Here is a 15,347-nt window from a genome sequence, read left to right on the forward strand (position 1 = left end):
AAAATCAACAAAATTAAAATTAATAAAAAAATATTAAAACTCAACTATAAATGAGTTGTTAATAAAAAGTTCTAAATTAATATAGATAATTTTTTCAGTTATGTTTATGTAGTTTAGGGTTGTGTGTGTAATGATTATCTTTCATTTTTTCTCAATGTTTATATGTGTGTGTATGTTTTCATTTAACTAAATGACTAAATTTATAGTTTTTTTGTTTTCTGTTTAAAATTTTTTAACAGTTTAGTTATTAAATATTATTTTTTTTAGCATTTTTTTTGTTTCAAAACAGTTATTTAATTTAATTAGTTTATACATTTAGGAGGGTTTAGCTTTGTTTACTAAAGACGGTAAAGCGCCATTTCCATTTGTTGTTGTTGCTGTTGTGTTTACTTTTAAAGAGCCATTTGTTAAGGAGTTCCAATTGTTGGACTTTAAACTGCCATTTGTAGTGTTTTTAGAGACTTGCTCCTCAGCTAGAGATTTTTTCGTTGTTTTGGAGGGCGGGAAAAAGACCTATACAATAAAAACAACATAAATATTAAAGTTTTTTTTTTGTTTTGTAAATTTTCTTTAAATAAAAATACTTTGCTTAAGATAACATTTCTGTTGTTGTTGCAGCAACCACAATATTTGGTAAAATAATTAAGAAGATTTCAATACATAAATTGTTAATGAATTTATTACAATAACGCTGTTTTTCAAACAAAACTTTTTGAAATTTTTTAATATAAAACTTTTAATATTCTTTTTACTTTTGTTAGAGAAACTTTTTTGTTGTTGTTGCAATTTCAAAATTTTTTGGTAAAATCTATTCAGGTGTCTTCAATCTATTTATTTTTTATGAATTTATTACAATATCGGCATTAAAACTCAAATTTTTTATAACAAAACTTTTTGAATTTTTTTTATATAAAAGATTAATATTACTTTTACTTTTGTTAGAGCAACTTTTTTGTTGTTGTTGCAATTTCAAAATTTTATCGTAAAAACTATTCAGGAGTCTTTAATCTATTTATTTATTATGAATTCATTATAATATCGGTATAAGAACTCAAAATTTTTATAACAAAACTTTTTGAAATTTTCTCATATAAAATGTTTAATACTGTTTTTACTTTTGTTAGAGAAACTTTTTTGTTGTTGTTGCAATTTCAAAATTTTATAGTAAAAACTATTCAGGAGTCTTTAATCTATTTATTTATTATGAATTCAATATAATATCGGTATAAGAACTCGAAATTTTTATAACAAAACTTTTTGAAATTGTTTCATATAAAATGTTTAATATTACTTTTACTTTTGTTAGAGAAACTTTTTTGTTGTTGTAGCAATTTGAAAATTTTATCGTAAAAACTATTCAGGAGTCTTTAATGTATTTATGTATAATGATTTTATGACAATATTGGCATTTGAACTCGAAATTTTTATAACAAAACTTTTTGAAAATTTTTTTTATATAAAAATTTGAATATGATTTTTACTTTTGTTAGAGAAACTTTTTTGTTGTTGTTGCAATTTCAAAATTTTTTGCCAAAAACTAGAAATCAGTCTTTAATCTATTTATTTATTATGAATTTATTACAATATCGGCATTAGAACTCGAAATTTTTATAACAAAACTTTTTGAAATTTTTTCATATAAATATGAGAATATTGTTTTTATTTTTGTTAGAGAAACTTTTTTGTTGTTGTTGCAATTTCGAAAAATTTTTCGAAAAAATAATTGAAGAGACTTCAATGCATTTATTTATTATGAAATCATTTCAATATCAGTATTAGGAACTCAAAATTTGTATAACAAAACTTTTTGAAATTTTTCATTAGAACATTTTTTATATTGTTTTTATTTTTGTTAGAAAAACTTTTTTATTTTTGATGCGATTACAACAATTCCTGCATAAATAAGTTAAGAACTTTACAATGCATTTATGGACACTATAACGCTTAAGCTATCGCTGTTGCCCGAAAACAGTTTTATACTTAAACCTAAAAAAATTTGTGTTTTTCGAAACGATTTGAAAGTGTTTTAACTTTGTTTAGAAAAACTTTTTGAATTTTGGTCCGATTACAACAAATCTGGCATAAATAAGTAGAGAACTCATTAGTACATATTTTTACTGTATAAACTTATTGATATTGCTATTTAAAGCAACAATTTTTAGAAGAAAATTTTTGTTTAAAAAATATTAATTTTGTTAGAAAGAAATTTAGCAGTGTTTTTACTTTGTTTAGAAAAACTTTGTTGTTTTTGGGCCGATTCCAAAAAATTTTGCTCAGTTGAGTTGAAAACTCATCTATACAGCTTTTCAAGGTATAAACTTATTGATATTGCCTTATAAAACAACAATTTATAAAAGAAAATTTAAAAAAAAAAACTTTTTTTTAAGGAAATTTTCAAAAGTGTTTTTACTTTTGTTAGAAAAACTTTTTTATTTTTGGGCCGATTCTAAAAGATATGGGTCAGTAAAGTTGAGAACTCTACATCTTTTCTCGATAAAAACTTATTGATATCGCTTTATAAAACTACAATTTATAAAAGAAAATTTTTGCAAAAAATTATTTTTTTCATAAGTAAATTTTCAAAGGTGTTTTTACTTTTGTTAGAAAAACTTTTTTGTTTTTAGGCCGATTCCAAAAGATCTTGGTCAGTAAAGTTGAGAACTCTTTAATACATCTTTCACGTTAAAAACTTTTTGATATCGCTTTATAAAGCTACAATTTATAAAAGAAAATTTTGGCAAAAAATTATTTTTTTCTTAAGGAAATTTTCAAAAGTGTTTTCACTTTTGTTAGAAAAACTTTTTTGTTTTTGGACCGATTACAACAAATCTGGCATAAATAAGTGGAGAACTTATTAAAGCATGTAATAACTCTAAGATGTTAAAGCTATCACGTTTGGCCGTAAAATTTTTTATACTAAAATTTAAAAAAAAATATATATTTTTTTTTGAGAAATTTTCAAAAGTGTTTTTTCTTTACTTAAAAAAACTTTTTTGTTATGAGAACTATTAAAAAAATGTGTATGTAAAAATGTAAAGGAGACTTTAATACATTCATTTATATTAAATTGTTGTTGTTATTGTTGTTGTAACTAACGATTTGAAAGTAACAAATGCACTTAATTAAATGTTCAGTCTTTTCATAATGGATCAAAAGTACTTTTAACTTTTCTTACAAAAATCTTTAGTTTTTCTTTTTAACTAACGATAATCTTAAGCTAAATAATCACAAGAATCTCATATAAAAGATTCTTTAAAAGTTTTTAGTTTTAGAAAACTTTATAATCTCATAGAGACCTACCTTAATAGCTCCTTTAATCAGTAAAAAGAACCAATAGATTTGTGGTAAAAATAATATTAAAATGCCAATAATACAACCGATGGGTAGACCCGATATAGCCTGCCATATAGTGGCATTTATTTCCAAACTATAACGCCACATAACATAAGGCCACATTAAAACACGACACACAAAGAATGAGCCCAACATAACTAAACCATTAACAATATAAGGTTGGGATTCTTTCATGCCTAAAGTGCTTAAAATACTACGCAACGAAACGAACGGAGTAGAAAATTCCATCATAAACATATAGCTATAAATGCAATGACCACCGCCGCGTATATACTGCAAAAAGAAAGAAGGAATTAATTTTAAGAATTAAAGAATAATCTAGACAAAACTTACAGTAACCACCAAAAATCCTACAGTACCGACAAAAATGTGATGTATCATCATGACTGGATGTGTAAAGACATACTTAAGAAAACCCCATTTACCATTTTGTGGTATTTGTACAGTTTCACCATCATAATCATAGATTTCATCTTCATGATGTCTCATATGTTGCATATCTTCACTGGTGTCATTAGCAAAATCATCTTCCAATGCCACTAAACGCTGACCCTTTGCATTAAAAGTACTGGCAATATGTTTATCATAAAGACCACCATTACTACTTTGTCCATTTAAAGGTTTGGGTGTAAACGAAGCGGACGATGTTAATTTCATTAACTTTAATTTATCGGCAATCTTTTGCGTATGCACCTGATACATGGACCAGATGTCATACATAAAGTAAGCGGTACCAAACCAACCATAGCCCTCCATTAGGCAGTGGGAAGCATAAACGAATGTTTTACTGCATGTTGATTTGCAAACAATCAAACCAACGAGGAATGAAAAAGAAGCCTGTATGGCGGAGACAATTCTGCAAAGATAGAGAAATATAAAAAAATGGATTATTTGTATTTTGTTTGTAATTCTCAAAAGTTGTAAAGTTTATATGGCGCCCTTAGCTTAAAGGGAAAAAATATTGTTTTTATAACAAAATTGATTGCACTTTTTATAAGGATTTAATAATGCGTAATATTTGCATTTGTTTTTCGTTAGTAATTTTTCATTTGTGTTTATTTGTTTCTTGTTTTTTAAGGAAATTTGGATTTAAGCCAAAATAAGGTTCAAGGTTTGGAACGACGTATGCAAGTATGTCATCATCTTTACGCAATCTGGAGATTATAATAGTGTTTGAAACAAAGATTTAAACAGTAAACCAGAACCAAACAAAAAAAAACAGAACAGAACTAGAAGAAAACTAGAATAGAACCGGAACAGAACTAGGACTAGAACGGAACTAGAACAGAACTAGAACAAAACTAGAACAGAATTTCAACAGAACTTGAATAGAACTAGAACAGAACTAGAACAGCACTAGAACAGAACTAGAACAGAACTAGAACAGAACTAGAACAGAACTAAAACAGAACTAGAACAGAACTAGAACAGAACTAGAACAGAACTAGAACAGAACTAGAACAGAACTAGAACAGAACTAGATCAGAACTAGAACATAACTAGAACAGAACTAGAACAGAAATAGAACAAAACTAGAATAGAACTAGAACAGAACTAGAAAAGAACTAGAACAGAACTAGAACAGAACTAGAACTGAACTAGAATTGAACTAAAACTGTACTAGAACTGAACTAGAACTGAACTAGAAGTGAACTAGAACTGAACTAGAACTGAACTAGGAGTGATCAACAATTGATCCCGAACTGATGAGAAACTATACTTGATATATTCGAGAACTGAACAACGAAACTGTTTAAAATATTCAGTTTAAATACAACCTTGCTTCCAATAATTTAGGAAACCCTTTTTATAACTATGCCTTTCTTTTGACATTCTTAAAAACATTTTACAAAAATTTCGAAATAAAAAAAATTAAAAAAAAATTCTAATAAAAATATTAAAAAATTTAGCACTTTAAACTCCCTAAAAATCCAAAAGAAAAAAAATTAACGTGAATTTAGCAATTAATGGCAATTTAATAGAATTTATCTAAAAATCTACAAAAAAAATGACCCCTTTACCTAATATATGGGATTTAAAACCTCTAGCCACAACCAGCGGTGGTGATTTTTCTCATAATCCATCGCACGATAAAACTCCCTGGCGTTATAGGAAAACAAAAAGAAAATTAAAACGTCAACAGAACCAGGAACTGGAATTCTGTAAACAATTACAAAATGAATTAAATGTGGCAGCCACCAAATCATGTTGTTTCATCGAAGATCATGCCACAGAATGGTATAAACGGCAAAAGGAATTAAGAGAGAAAAAGTACTTTTCCGAAATGAATATAAAGGAAGCGATTAAACCACAATTGCAAATTAAAACGGCGATACGTCATATAAAGGACTCTCAGGAGAGGGTGGAGGAATGTAAAGCGATCTATATTTCTCCCGAGTTTCAAGAGCTTTTAAGAAAACATGATGAGCGCTTGCGTCAAAGATGTTTATTAAGCACTTTACCCAGGGAATATATAAGAAAAAGAAAACGTCCTAGAAAGGAAATAGTAGAAGAAGAACATGAGGAGGAGGAAGAAGTTGTGATCGAGAAAGTAGCAAGTGAAAAGAAAATGCATATAATATGTAGTTGTTCTAGACTGCCGCAGCCGAAGAAACCAAAAACAATGCCACAGATTAAAAGAGAAGTTGTTAAGAAGAAATCTAAAAGTTTATGTGGTTGGAGTTGTTGCAGCAAACCACAAGTTTCCCTAGATGAGTTAGAGGAGCGAAAAGCGGAGACACCAAAGAAGAGGAAAAGTTTTCGTTTAAGAAAGATAACTAGCGGTTTGCCAAAGGTGGAGAGTAAACAACAGGCTTCTATGCCTAAAAAGGAAAGTAAAGGAAAGGGTTTGGCAAGCAAGGAAAGTAAACAAAAGCAAGTGATAACTAGTGGTTTGACAGAGAAGGAAAGTAAACAAAAAGCGGGAATATGTCCAAATATAGGTGAATGGAAACATAAAGTTTGTCCCAAGTTTAAGATAAAAGAAGCTCCAAAACCGAAGCCTTCTAAAGAGGAGAAGAGAGAATTGAAAGAAAAACCTTCTAAAACTTTGAAACCAGCATCAGAAGAACTTAATCCACACAAGGAGATTAAGGAAGAAAAGAAAATAGCACCACCAATAACAGCCACCAAACCTTCTAAAGAAGAAGTTAAAAAACATAAAGAACCAGAGAAACCTAAAGAACCGAAAAAACCTAAAGAGCCCAAGAAACCTAAAGAACCCAAAGAACCACGAAAACCTAAGATCAAAGAAAAGTCGGCTCAAAAACCCAACGTACCGCTAAAACCCAAAGAAAGTGTTCTAAAAAGAGCCCTGCAACAGTTTAAGAATCTTTCACAGCATAAAACGAAAGAAAAATATGAAGAAGAAGAGATTAAAATTGAGATCAAAGGTAAAGATTTAAAACCACGTTATCGTTTTCATTACACCGCCAGCACAGACAAACTGAAACGTTTTAGAGAACTAGAAGAGGAGTTCAGCGGCAAACGTACAAACAGCCAACGATTAGCGCGACAATATATGGAAGACTCCGATGAAGAACCCATGAACACTAAAGCAATTAGAATACATACCAAGAGTGCGCATTTTTAAAACGGGAAACAAACCTAAAGTTATCGGTTACAAGCCGGCCAAATTAAGGTTAATTAATCCCTTTGTAAGGGTTAAGAAGAGAAAATCTAAAAGAATTTCAGCGGGTGCCTCGAAACGACGACTATCAGAGGATAGTTTGGAAAGAGAGGTTAATGATTTCGAACGTAGAAGTTCATTAAAAGAACTCTGGACTAAAAGAAATGTTGACGAAATGAGTGATTCTGATGTGGAAGTGGAAGTGGAGAATTTTCTGCCACGCATACACATGACAGTAGAAGATCCTAATGCTGATCTATTTTCTTTGGAAAGAGAACAAAGAAGAGAACGTAAAAAGAAGCTGGCAGCAGAAAAACTTAAATCAAAACCTCCACCGCCTGCCAAACCCAAACCGGAATATGTTTTGGGTAAGAAGAAAAAGAAAGATGAAGAAAAGTTGAAAGAAGACAAACAGAAAGTGGAAAAGAAAAAAGAAGAAAAGAAAAAGTCTAAAGAAAAAGAACTAAAACCAAAGCCAGAAGATAAGCCTAAGCCGGAGGATAAACCTAAGCCGGAAGATAAACCTAAGCCGGAGAAGAAAAAAGGATTCTTTCACAAAAAAGAAAAGCCTAAGTAAGTATAAGTTGTCCAAAACAAGTTTTCAAACATTGAAAAACCTTTCTCTTTATTCCAGAAAACCTTCCATAGAACCCGTACCCGCACAAACGGTGACAGAACCACAACCAATAGCCCAGCCAATAGCTCAACCAGTAAGCCAACCAACAGCAGAACTTTGTTCTACGGCTAATGGTGTTTGTCCACTTAGTGCGTCAGCTTATTACCAACAATATCTCAACCAGCCACCTGAAATGAGAGCACAAGCACCATGGCCAAGCAGTGATCCAAATAATCGCCAAAACTTCTTACAAACTCCGCCATATGGTGGACAATATTATGATCCAAATCAACCGAGAAACTTTAAACAACAGGGAGAACAACCTACTTGGAATGCTGGACAATACAATGATCCAAATATTCCCCAAACGGTACTACAACAAGGTCAACAAATTCAGCCAAATGCGGGACAATTCAATGATCCAAATATTCCCCAAACGGCATTACAACAAGGACAGCAAACTCAGCCAAATGCCTGGCAACTCAATGATCCAAATAATCCTGCAAACTCATTACAACAAGGACAACAACAAACTCAGCAATACTATGATCCAAATAAACCTCAAACAGTGGTAACAGGACCACAAACTCCTACTCCCCCTCCTCCTTTAGCGGATAGCAATTATTACCAACCAATGTCTATGGCTCAACCATCACTTCCTGAAGCTAAACCCGCTGCCCGTTCCTCAATAGAATCGCGTCAAAGAAAAGCCTTATTAGACTATCAAATGTATAGCGCTTATTATCGTGATAATAGACCGTATCCGAGACAGAAAAGATCCTCAAGGGAATATTCGAAAAACTATGCAAATTTATATCAACATGGAAATAAAAATAAATCCTGTTCGTGTAAAGAGCCCTCAACAACGACTAAAACAAAAAGAAAGCGAGACTTTCGTACTGGAAAATATGATTATCCGTTTGCTCCTGTTACCCAAGAAACCTGTCGCTGTCAGGGATTTGGAAACTATGAAGAGCGGAAAAGCATACCGTTTCCCTATGACTATCAACCTGGTTATGTAAATGAGCAGCAATTTAAACAGCAATTTTGTCCATTTCATGGTATGATAACCTTTGATGGACCGGGAAGACAAGAATTTCCCCCAGCTTTACCACCAACTCCTTTAACACCCTTTTCTTACCCCTCGGCTAAACCGTATGGGGAAGTGAAACGTAATCCAGATTATCGTTTTGATTATGCTCAAAACTATAGCAATATACAGCCTGGCGAAACTTGTCCGTGTCAAGCCATTAAAGCTTTCGAAGATCAAAGAAAGCTAGATTATAGTTTTGGTGCAAAATCATATCCATGTCAAGATTTACAAGCTTATGAGGAGGAGAAAAGAAGAAAAGAACAATATCGTTTTGAATATGGACAAAAGGATACTTGTCCTTGTAAAGCTAAACAAGAGGAGGAAGAGGGGAAGGGAAAATGTTCATGTGGTAAACCGCAACCTTGTACTTGTAAGGAAGCTTATAATAGAAAACAACAGCAAGATGCTTGTCCTTGTAAGTCTGACAGAGATAAGGAAGTGGAGAAAGGAAAATGTTCCTGTGGTAAACCGCAACCTTGTGCTTGTAAAGAATCTTATAGAAGTAAACAACAGCAGGATGTCTGTCCTTGTAGGGCTGTTGGCAAGTCACCTTGTTCGTGTAAAGAATCCAGCCGAAGTAGACAGCAGGAAACTTGTCCTTGTCAAGTAATCAAATCTTATGAACAGGAGAGAAAGTCTGCTTGTGCTTGTGAAGAAGAATCTCGAAGAAAGAAGCAGAAGGATTCTTGTCCCTGTGAAGAAGAGTCCAAAAGATTGAAGCAGCAGGAAAGTTGTGCTTGCCAAGAAGAATCTAGGAGGAAAAGCCAAAAACAAACTTGTGCTTGTGAAGAAGAGTCCAGAAGAAAGAAACAAGAAACCTGTGCTTGTGAAGAGGAATCTAGGAGAAAGAAACAACAAGAAACTTGTGCTTGTGAAGAGGAATCCAGGAGAAAGAAACAACAAGACTTCTGTGCTTGTGAAGAAGAGTCCAGAAGAAAGAAACAACAAGAAACTTGTGCTTGTGAAGAGGAATCCAGGAGAAAGAAACAACAAGAATCCTGTGCTTGTGAAGAAGAGTCCAGAAGAAAGAAACAACAAGAAACCTGTGCTTGTGAAGAAGAGTCCAGAAGAAAGAAACAACAAGAAACTTGTGCTTGCGAAGAAGAGTCCAGAAGAAAGAAACAACAAGAAACTTGTGCTTGTGAAGAAGAGTCCAAAAGAAAGAAACAACAAGAAAGTTGTCCTTGTGAAGAAGAGTCCAGAAGAAAGAAACAACAAGAATCCTGTGCTTGTGAAGAGGAATCCAGGAGCAAGAAACAACAAGAATCCTGTGCTTGTGAAGAAGAGTCCAGAAGAAAGAAACAACAAGAAAGTTGTGCTTGTGAAAAAGAGTCCAGAAGAAAGAAACAACAAGAAAGTTGTGCTTGTGAAGAAGAGTCCAGAAGAAGTAAAAATGAAGAAACTTGTCCTTGTGAAGAAGAATCTAAAAGAAAGAAGCAGCAAGAAACATGTCCTTGTCAAGCAGCCAAAGACAATGAAGAAGAGTCGCATGGAAAATGTCCCTGTGACAGTAAGGATAGAGATAAACAGAAGCAAGATAATGTCTGTCCCTGCCAAGTATCGAAATCATATGATAAAGGCCAACAGGAAGAATGTCCTTGCAAAAGATCTAAACAATCTAAAGCGAATGGAGAAGATAAAAACTTTTGTCCTTGCAAAGATTCTACTGAAAATGGAAGACAGCAGGAAGTCTGTGCTTGTCAAGCTGAAAAATCCAATGAAGAGAGAAGGCAAGGTGAATGTCCTTGTAAAGATACTAATGGAGAAAATAAATCTTCTAATGCAAGGAGATCTTCTTATGAAAGGAGATCCTCATATAAAGGAAGATCTTCTTATTCTGATGGTAAACAACCAATCTGCTCCTGTGATCAAACTTGTTCCTGTAAAGATTCTAATGGAAATATACAGCACAAGCAAACATGTTCTTGTACCCAAAGACAAGATAAAAATCAAGAACCGGAAAGAGGACTTTATGAAATGGTTAAATATTGTGAGGAGAAAATTCAGAGAGAGAAAAAACAAGAAAGCTGTCCTTGTAAACAAAGCAGTGATGAAGATGATGAAAAGAAATGTAAATGTCGCAAAAGATCCAAATCTTGTGAGGATAAAAAGAAATGTTCCTGCAAACGATCGAAATCTTGTGATGACGTAAGGAAATGTAAATGTAAGAAGCCAAAAGATAATTGCAAACGTTCCAAATCCTGTGATGATTGTCGTAAAAAGAAAAGGAAATCGTGCAGTTGCGAAGACTCTAGTTCCAGTGATGATGAAAGTGAGAGCGATAGTGAAGAGGATGATTCTACTTGCAGTGAAGAGGATTCCAACTGTTCTTGCAACAACTGTAAGAAGAAACGAAAACAAAAGAAAAAACGAAAAAACAAAAGAAAAAGTTGGAAATTGTTCAAACTTTACAAACAAGATCCATGTGCTTGCAAAGAAACTAAAACATGTGATAAGAAGAAGAAGAAACCTAAAAAATGTTCTGATCCCTGCAAAGACGTTGATAGTGTCGATGAATGCGAAGTGTCGCAGAATTCCAGTTGCTGCGAAGAGGATCCCTGTGCTAAGAAGAAAAAACAAAAACCTTGTGCTGATCCTTGTAAAAGTAAGAAGAAAACTTGCAAACAAGATCCCTGTAAAAAATCCAAATCCTGTGATAAGAAGAAAAAACAAAACATCTGTTCTGAAGCTTACAAAGATGCTGAAGACAGTGAAGAATGGGAAAGTGTAGAAGATTCATGTAATGATCCCTGCAAAACTCAATCTTCCAAACAAACTTGCCCACGACCAAACTGTCACAAATGCCCAAACGAAAGACAACCACAATGTCCACAATCAACCTGCCAAAAATGCGCAAACGAAAGTCAACCTCAATGTCCCAAACAAGCCAATGACAACTGCAACATTTGTCAAAATTCAAACGATGATTACGACGATTTTTCAGACTCTGAAGTTGCTCGCAATAAGAAACATTCTTTGCAGAGTGAAAGAACTATTTATATGTATCGGCGAATACGCAAAGCCAAGAGCGTAAAGAATGATGTGATCGCAACAAATCCACAGCAAATGAAGATCAACGATCCTCATTCCAAAAGATGGGCGGACTATCGTTATAACTACAATCAACAGAAGTATACGGGTAATAAACAATGGTTGGACTATAGAGAAAGGGAAAATGAAGACAATGTGAGAGAAGATAAGAAAGCTAAAACTTGTGAGCATTGTGGAGGCAAACGACAATCTATAGAAACGAATACAAACAAATATTGTGCCGCATCAGGAAGAAGAACTCAATCGTGTGGCTGTAACAATTGCAATCCTCAGGATAAGCGCGATCATCGAACTTTTAAAGATTCAAGAAATAAAAGAGATTCTATAGATTCCCACAACTCTAAGAGGAGTTGTGCTAAATGTTCCAAAGACTCAAGAGCATCAAGACGCTCTTCTTATGATAATGAAAGTCCTCGAGCTTCTATAGAATCTCACGATAAGAAAAATTGCTTTGGACGTTTCAAAGATTCTAGAAATAGAAGACATTCTAGAGACTCTCGAGGATCAAGGCATTCTTCTTATGACACTTATTGCCCTCAAACTTCTAATAAATCTCAGCATACTAAATATTGCTTGAAATCTTCTAATAATTCGAGAGATAGAAGACATTCTCAAGACTCTAGAGGATCAAGACGTTCTTCGTATGAGCACGATAATTCAAGATCCTCTATGGATTCCCAGGACAAGTGTGATAAATGCAATAAACACAGAACTGATAGCCAACAACAACCTGAGTCCAATAGCGAAGAAGAAATGCCAACTAGAAGTCGTAAAAGATATAGAGGAGGTTCAGAACCGGAGAATGATAATACAAAGCCGCCACCAGTACCACCTAAGCCTCCTAAAAAACCTAGAAGATTATCGCTATGTTGTATATCTTCCTCCCGAGGTTCCTCGGATAGTATGACAAACCCTGAAGCCGATAATTTAACTAAAGAACAACATGCCAGCACTTCTAAATTTAAGAAAATTAAAAAATTATGTTTCAAAGATTCTCTCTGTTGCATGGCCCTATGTCGAAAACCTAAAAAGCCCCAAAAAGAAGTGGAATTCAAAATAGAAGTTGAACCAGAACCCGAACAAGAGCCACAACCTCAAGCTCAAGCCGAACCTGAGAAAAAGTTGCGTAAATGTAAATTTCCTAAAAGACCTCCCGGAGCCGCAAAGTATACAGTTCCCGCTAATGTTTCCAAAAATCATGAAATTTGTTACAAAGATTCTCACTATTGGTTGGGTTTAAATGCCAATTATCCGCGGACTTATCAGGAACTTGCCAAAAGACAACAAGAAGCCAAAGAACATTTAGAGCAACAAAGACGAAAACTATGGGGCAATAGTTGTCCTAAGCCAAAACCCGCGCAGGAGTTATATCAGCCGATTAAAGTAAAGACGCTTTTCGATGTAAAACCAGCTCATCAAAATTGTTTTAGTGATGATTCTGCTCCTCCCAAAGAGATAACCGAAAGTAGTAAGCGTTTAAAAAGATTTAGAAAGCGAGAGTTGGAAATACAAAGAATACGAGATACAATACCATCGCCTCGACCTTGTACATGTAAAACTACTGCAGCAACTAAACCTAATGCCAGAAGACAAGATTTTAAGCCAAAATCAAACAAGGAAACTATCTCTCATAGAAATTGCGATTGTCAGAGTTCTTATCCTGAAAGTGATGGCGAAAAAGACACTACAAAACGCAAGAAAAAGTTTAGCAAAAAGCTGGAGAAGCCGGCCGATAAAACGAAAGAAAGAGAAAAAAGTAAAAATGTAAAATGTCCTGTCCATGGAAATTGTGATTGTGAACGATCTCGACATGCTGTCAAAGACATTAAAAGATCAGAGAGTAAAAAACAACAGAAAGAGGATAAAAAGCAAAAGAAACGTGAAAAGTCTTCAGCTGGCAAAAAATGTGGCTGTGAGATATGTTCACAAGATGAGAAGAAATCGAAAAATAAACTAGAGATATTTATGCGGAAAAAACTGTTGTAAGAAACACAAAGAAGCAGGGAGAGGTGGGGAAAGAGAATCTAAAAGCCTACAAGAAATCCAAACATCAAGAGTCCAAGCTTAGAAAGATGAACTTTTAGAGACAATCTAATGATTATGGGATCATTTTTAGATCATATTTGAAATGATCTTGAGATCATATTTGAAATGATCTTGAGATCATATAAATGATCTGATCATTTAAATAATCTGATCATTTGGATGAGAATATTATAATGTAAACAAAAGATCGATCATTAGGCGATCATATTAATGTTCTTTAGATCATTTAACTTATTTAGAGACCTTTTTTAATCATCTACAGATCATTTTAAATTTTCTAGAGATCATCTTGAATGGTCTACAGATCTTATTAAATGATCAGGAGATCATATTAACTGATCTAAAGATAATGTTAAGATGATCTGTAGATCATTAAACTGATGTACTGGTTATCTTAAAAGATCTAGAGTTCTTCTTAAATGACCTACAGATTATGATTTAGAGGCCTTAAAAAACCTAGAGATCATCTCAAATGATCTAGAAATCATCTTAAATGATCTAGTGAACATAATAAATGATCGAGAGATCTTAAATGACTTACAGATCATCTTAAATGATCTGGAGAGCATCTTAAATGATCAAGGAATCATCTTAAATGATCTAGAGATCTTAGATGATCTAGAAATCATCGAACAGATCTACAGATGATCTTAAATGATCTTGAGATTGTCTTAAATGATTTGCAGAAATGATCTACAGATCATCTTAAATGATTTGCAGAAATGATCTACAGATCATCTTAAATGTTTTGCAGAAATGATCTAGAGATTACATTAAACGATCTAGAGATCATCTTAAATGAACAAAAGATCATCCTAAATGATCTACAGCTCAACTTAAATGATCTACAGATCATTGTAAATGATCAACATTAGCTAAATAATCTAGAGATCATTAAAAGCACCTAAGTGATCTAAAAATCCTCTTAATGATCTAGATGACATTAAAATGATCTAGCGATTAAGATATCTTTAAACTCACCTAAAGATCCATCAAATTATCTAATCTATAATAATACCAACAATCTCAGAATCATCTAAATTATCTTCAGATCATCCATGTAATCCAAAGATCATTAGCATGATCCTCCAACTGATCTCAAAATCATACTAATGTTCCTAAGATAATCAAAATTATCGCAACATCATCGCAATAGATCTAAGATCATTAAAAACCTCTAAATGATCTCAAGATCATTCAACTGATTCTGAAGATATCTTTAAACTTACCTAAAGATCCATCAAATGATCTTATCTACTATAATACCAAGATCATCTTAACAATCTCAGGATCATTTAAATAATCTCCAAATCATCCAAATGATTCCAAAGATCATTAGCATGACAAGATCCTTCAACTGATCTTAAAATTCCCAAGATAATCAAAATGATCGCGACATTATAGCAATAGATCTAAGATCTTTTGAAAACATTAAAAAAAAACTCCAAATAATCTCAAGATCATTCAACTGATCCTGAAATTTATCAAAATAATCACAAGATCATTCCTATGATGTCAAAAATAATCCCAAAATCTTTAAAATCTTCGAAAAATTGTTT

The 15,347-nt window shown here is 32.9% G+C and overlaps 3 protein-coding genes across 3 annotated transcripts; 2 read left to right on the top strand and 1 right to left on the bottom strand.

Annotated features, from left to right (window-relative positions):
- Positions 1–269: 269 nt before the first annotated feature.
- LOC111686456 lies at positions 270–5,187 on the bottom strand. The gene is made up of 4 exons (XM_046945927.1): positions 5,174–5,187; positions 3,688–4,264; positions 3,301–3,627; positions 270–513 (listed from the first exon to the last, which is right to left on the bottom strand). Exons 1-4 carry the CDS (start codon positions 5,185–5,187, stop codon positions 316–318), a joined length of 1,116 nt encoding a protein of 371 aa, XP_046801883.1. The 3' UTR covers positions 270–315.
- Positions 5,188–5,220: 33 nt separating this feature from the next.
- Positions 5,221–6,962, top strand: LOC124418850 (neurofilament medium polypeptide-like). The gene has a single exon (XM_046946521.1). It carries the CDS (start codon positions 5,363–5,365, stop codon positions 6,944–6,946), a length of 1,584 nt encoding a protein of 527 aa, XP_046802477.1. The 5' UTR covers positions 5,221–5,362; the 3' UTR covers positions 6,947–6,962.
- LOC124418849 (trichohyalin-like) lies at positions 6,962–15,333 on the top strand. The gene is made up of 2 exons (XM_046946520.1): positions 6,962–7,555; positions 7,617–15,333. Exons 1-2 carry the CDS (start codon positions 7,158–7,160, stop codon positions 13,726–13,728), a joined length of 6,510 nt encoding a protein of 2,169 aa, XP_046802476.1. The 5' UTR covers positions 6,962–7,157; the 3' UTR covers positions 13,729–15,333.
- Positions 15,334–15,347: the final 14 nt, after the last annotated feature.

This window comes from Lucilia cuprina, chromosome 3 (genome assembly GCF_022045245.1).
Source record: "Lucilia cuprina isolate Lc7/37 chromosome 3, ASM2204524v1, whole genome shotgun sequence".
In the NCBI taxonomy this organism is placed as follows: Eukaryota; Metazoa; Arthropoda; class Insecta; order Diptera; family Calliphoridae; genus Lucilia; species Lucilia cuprina.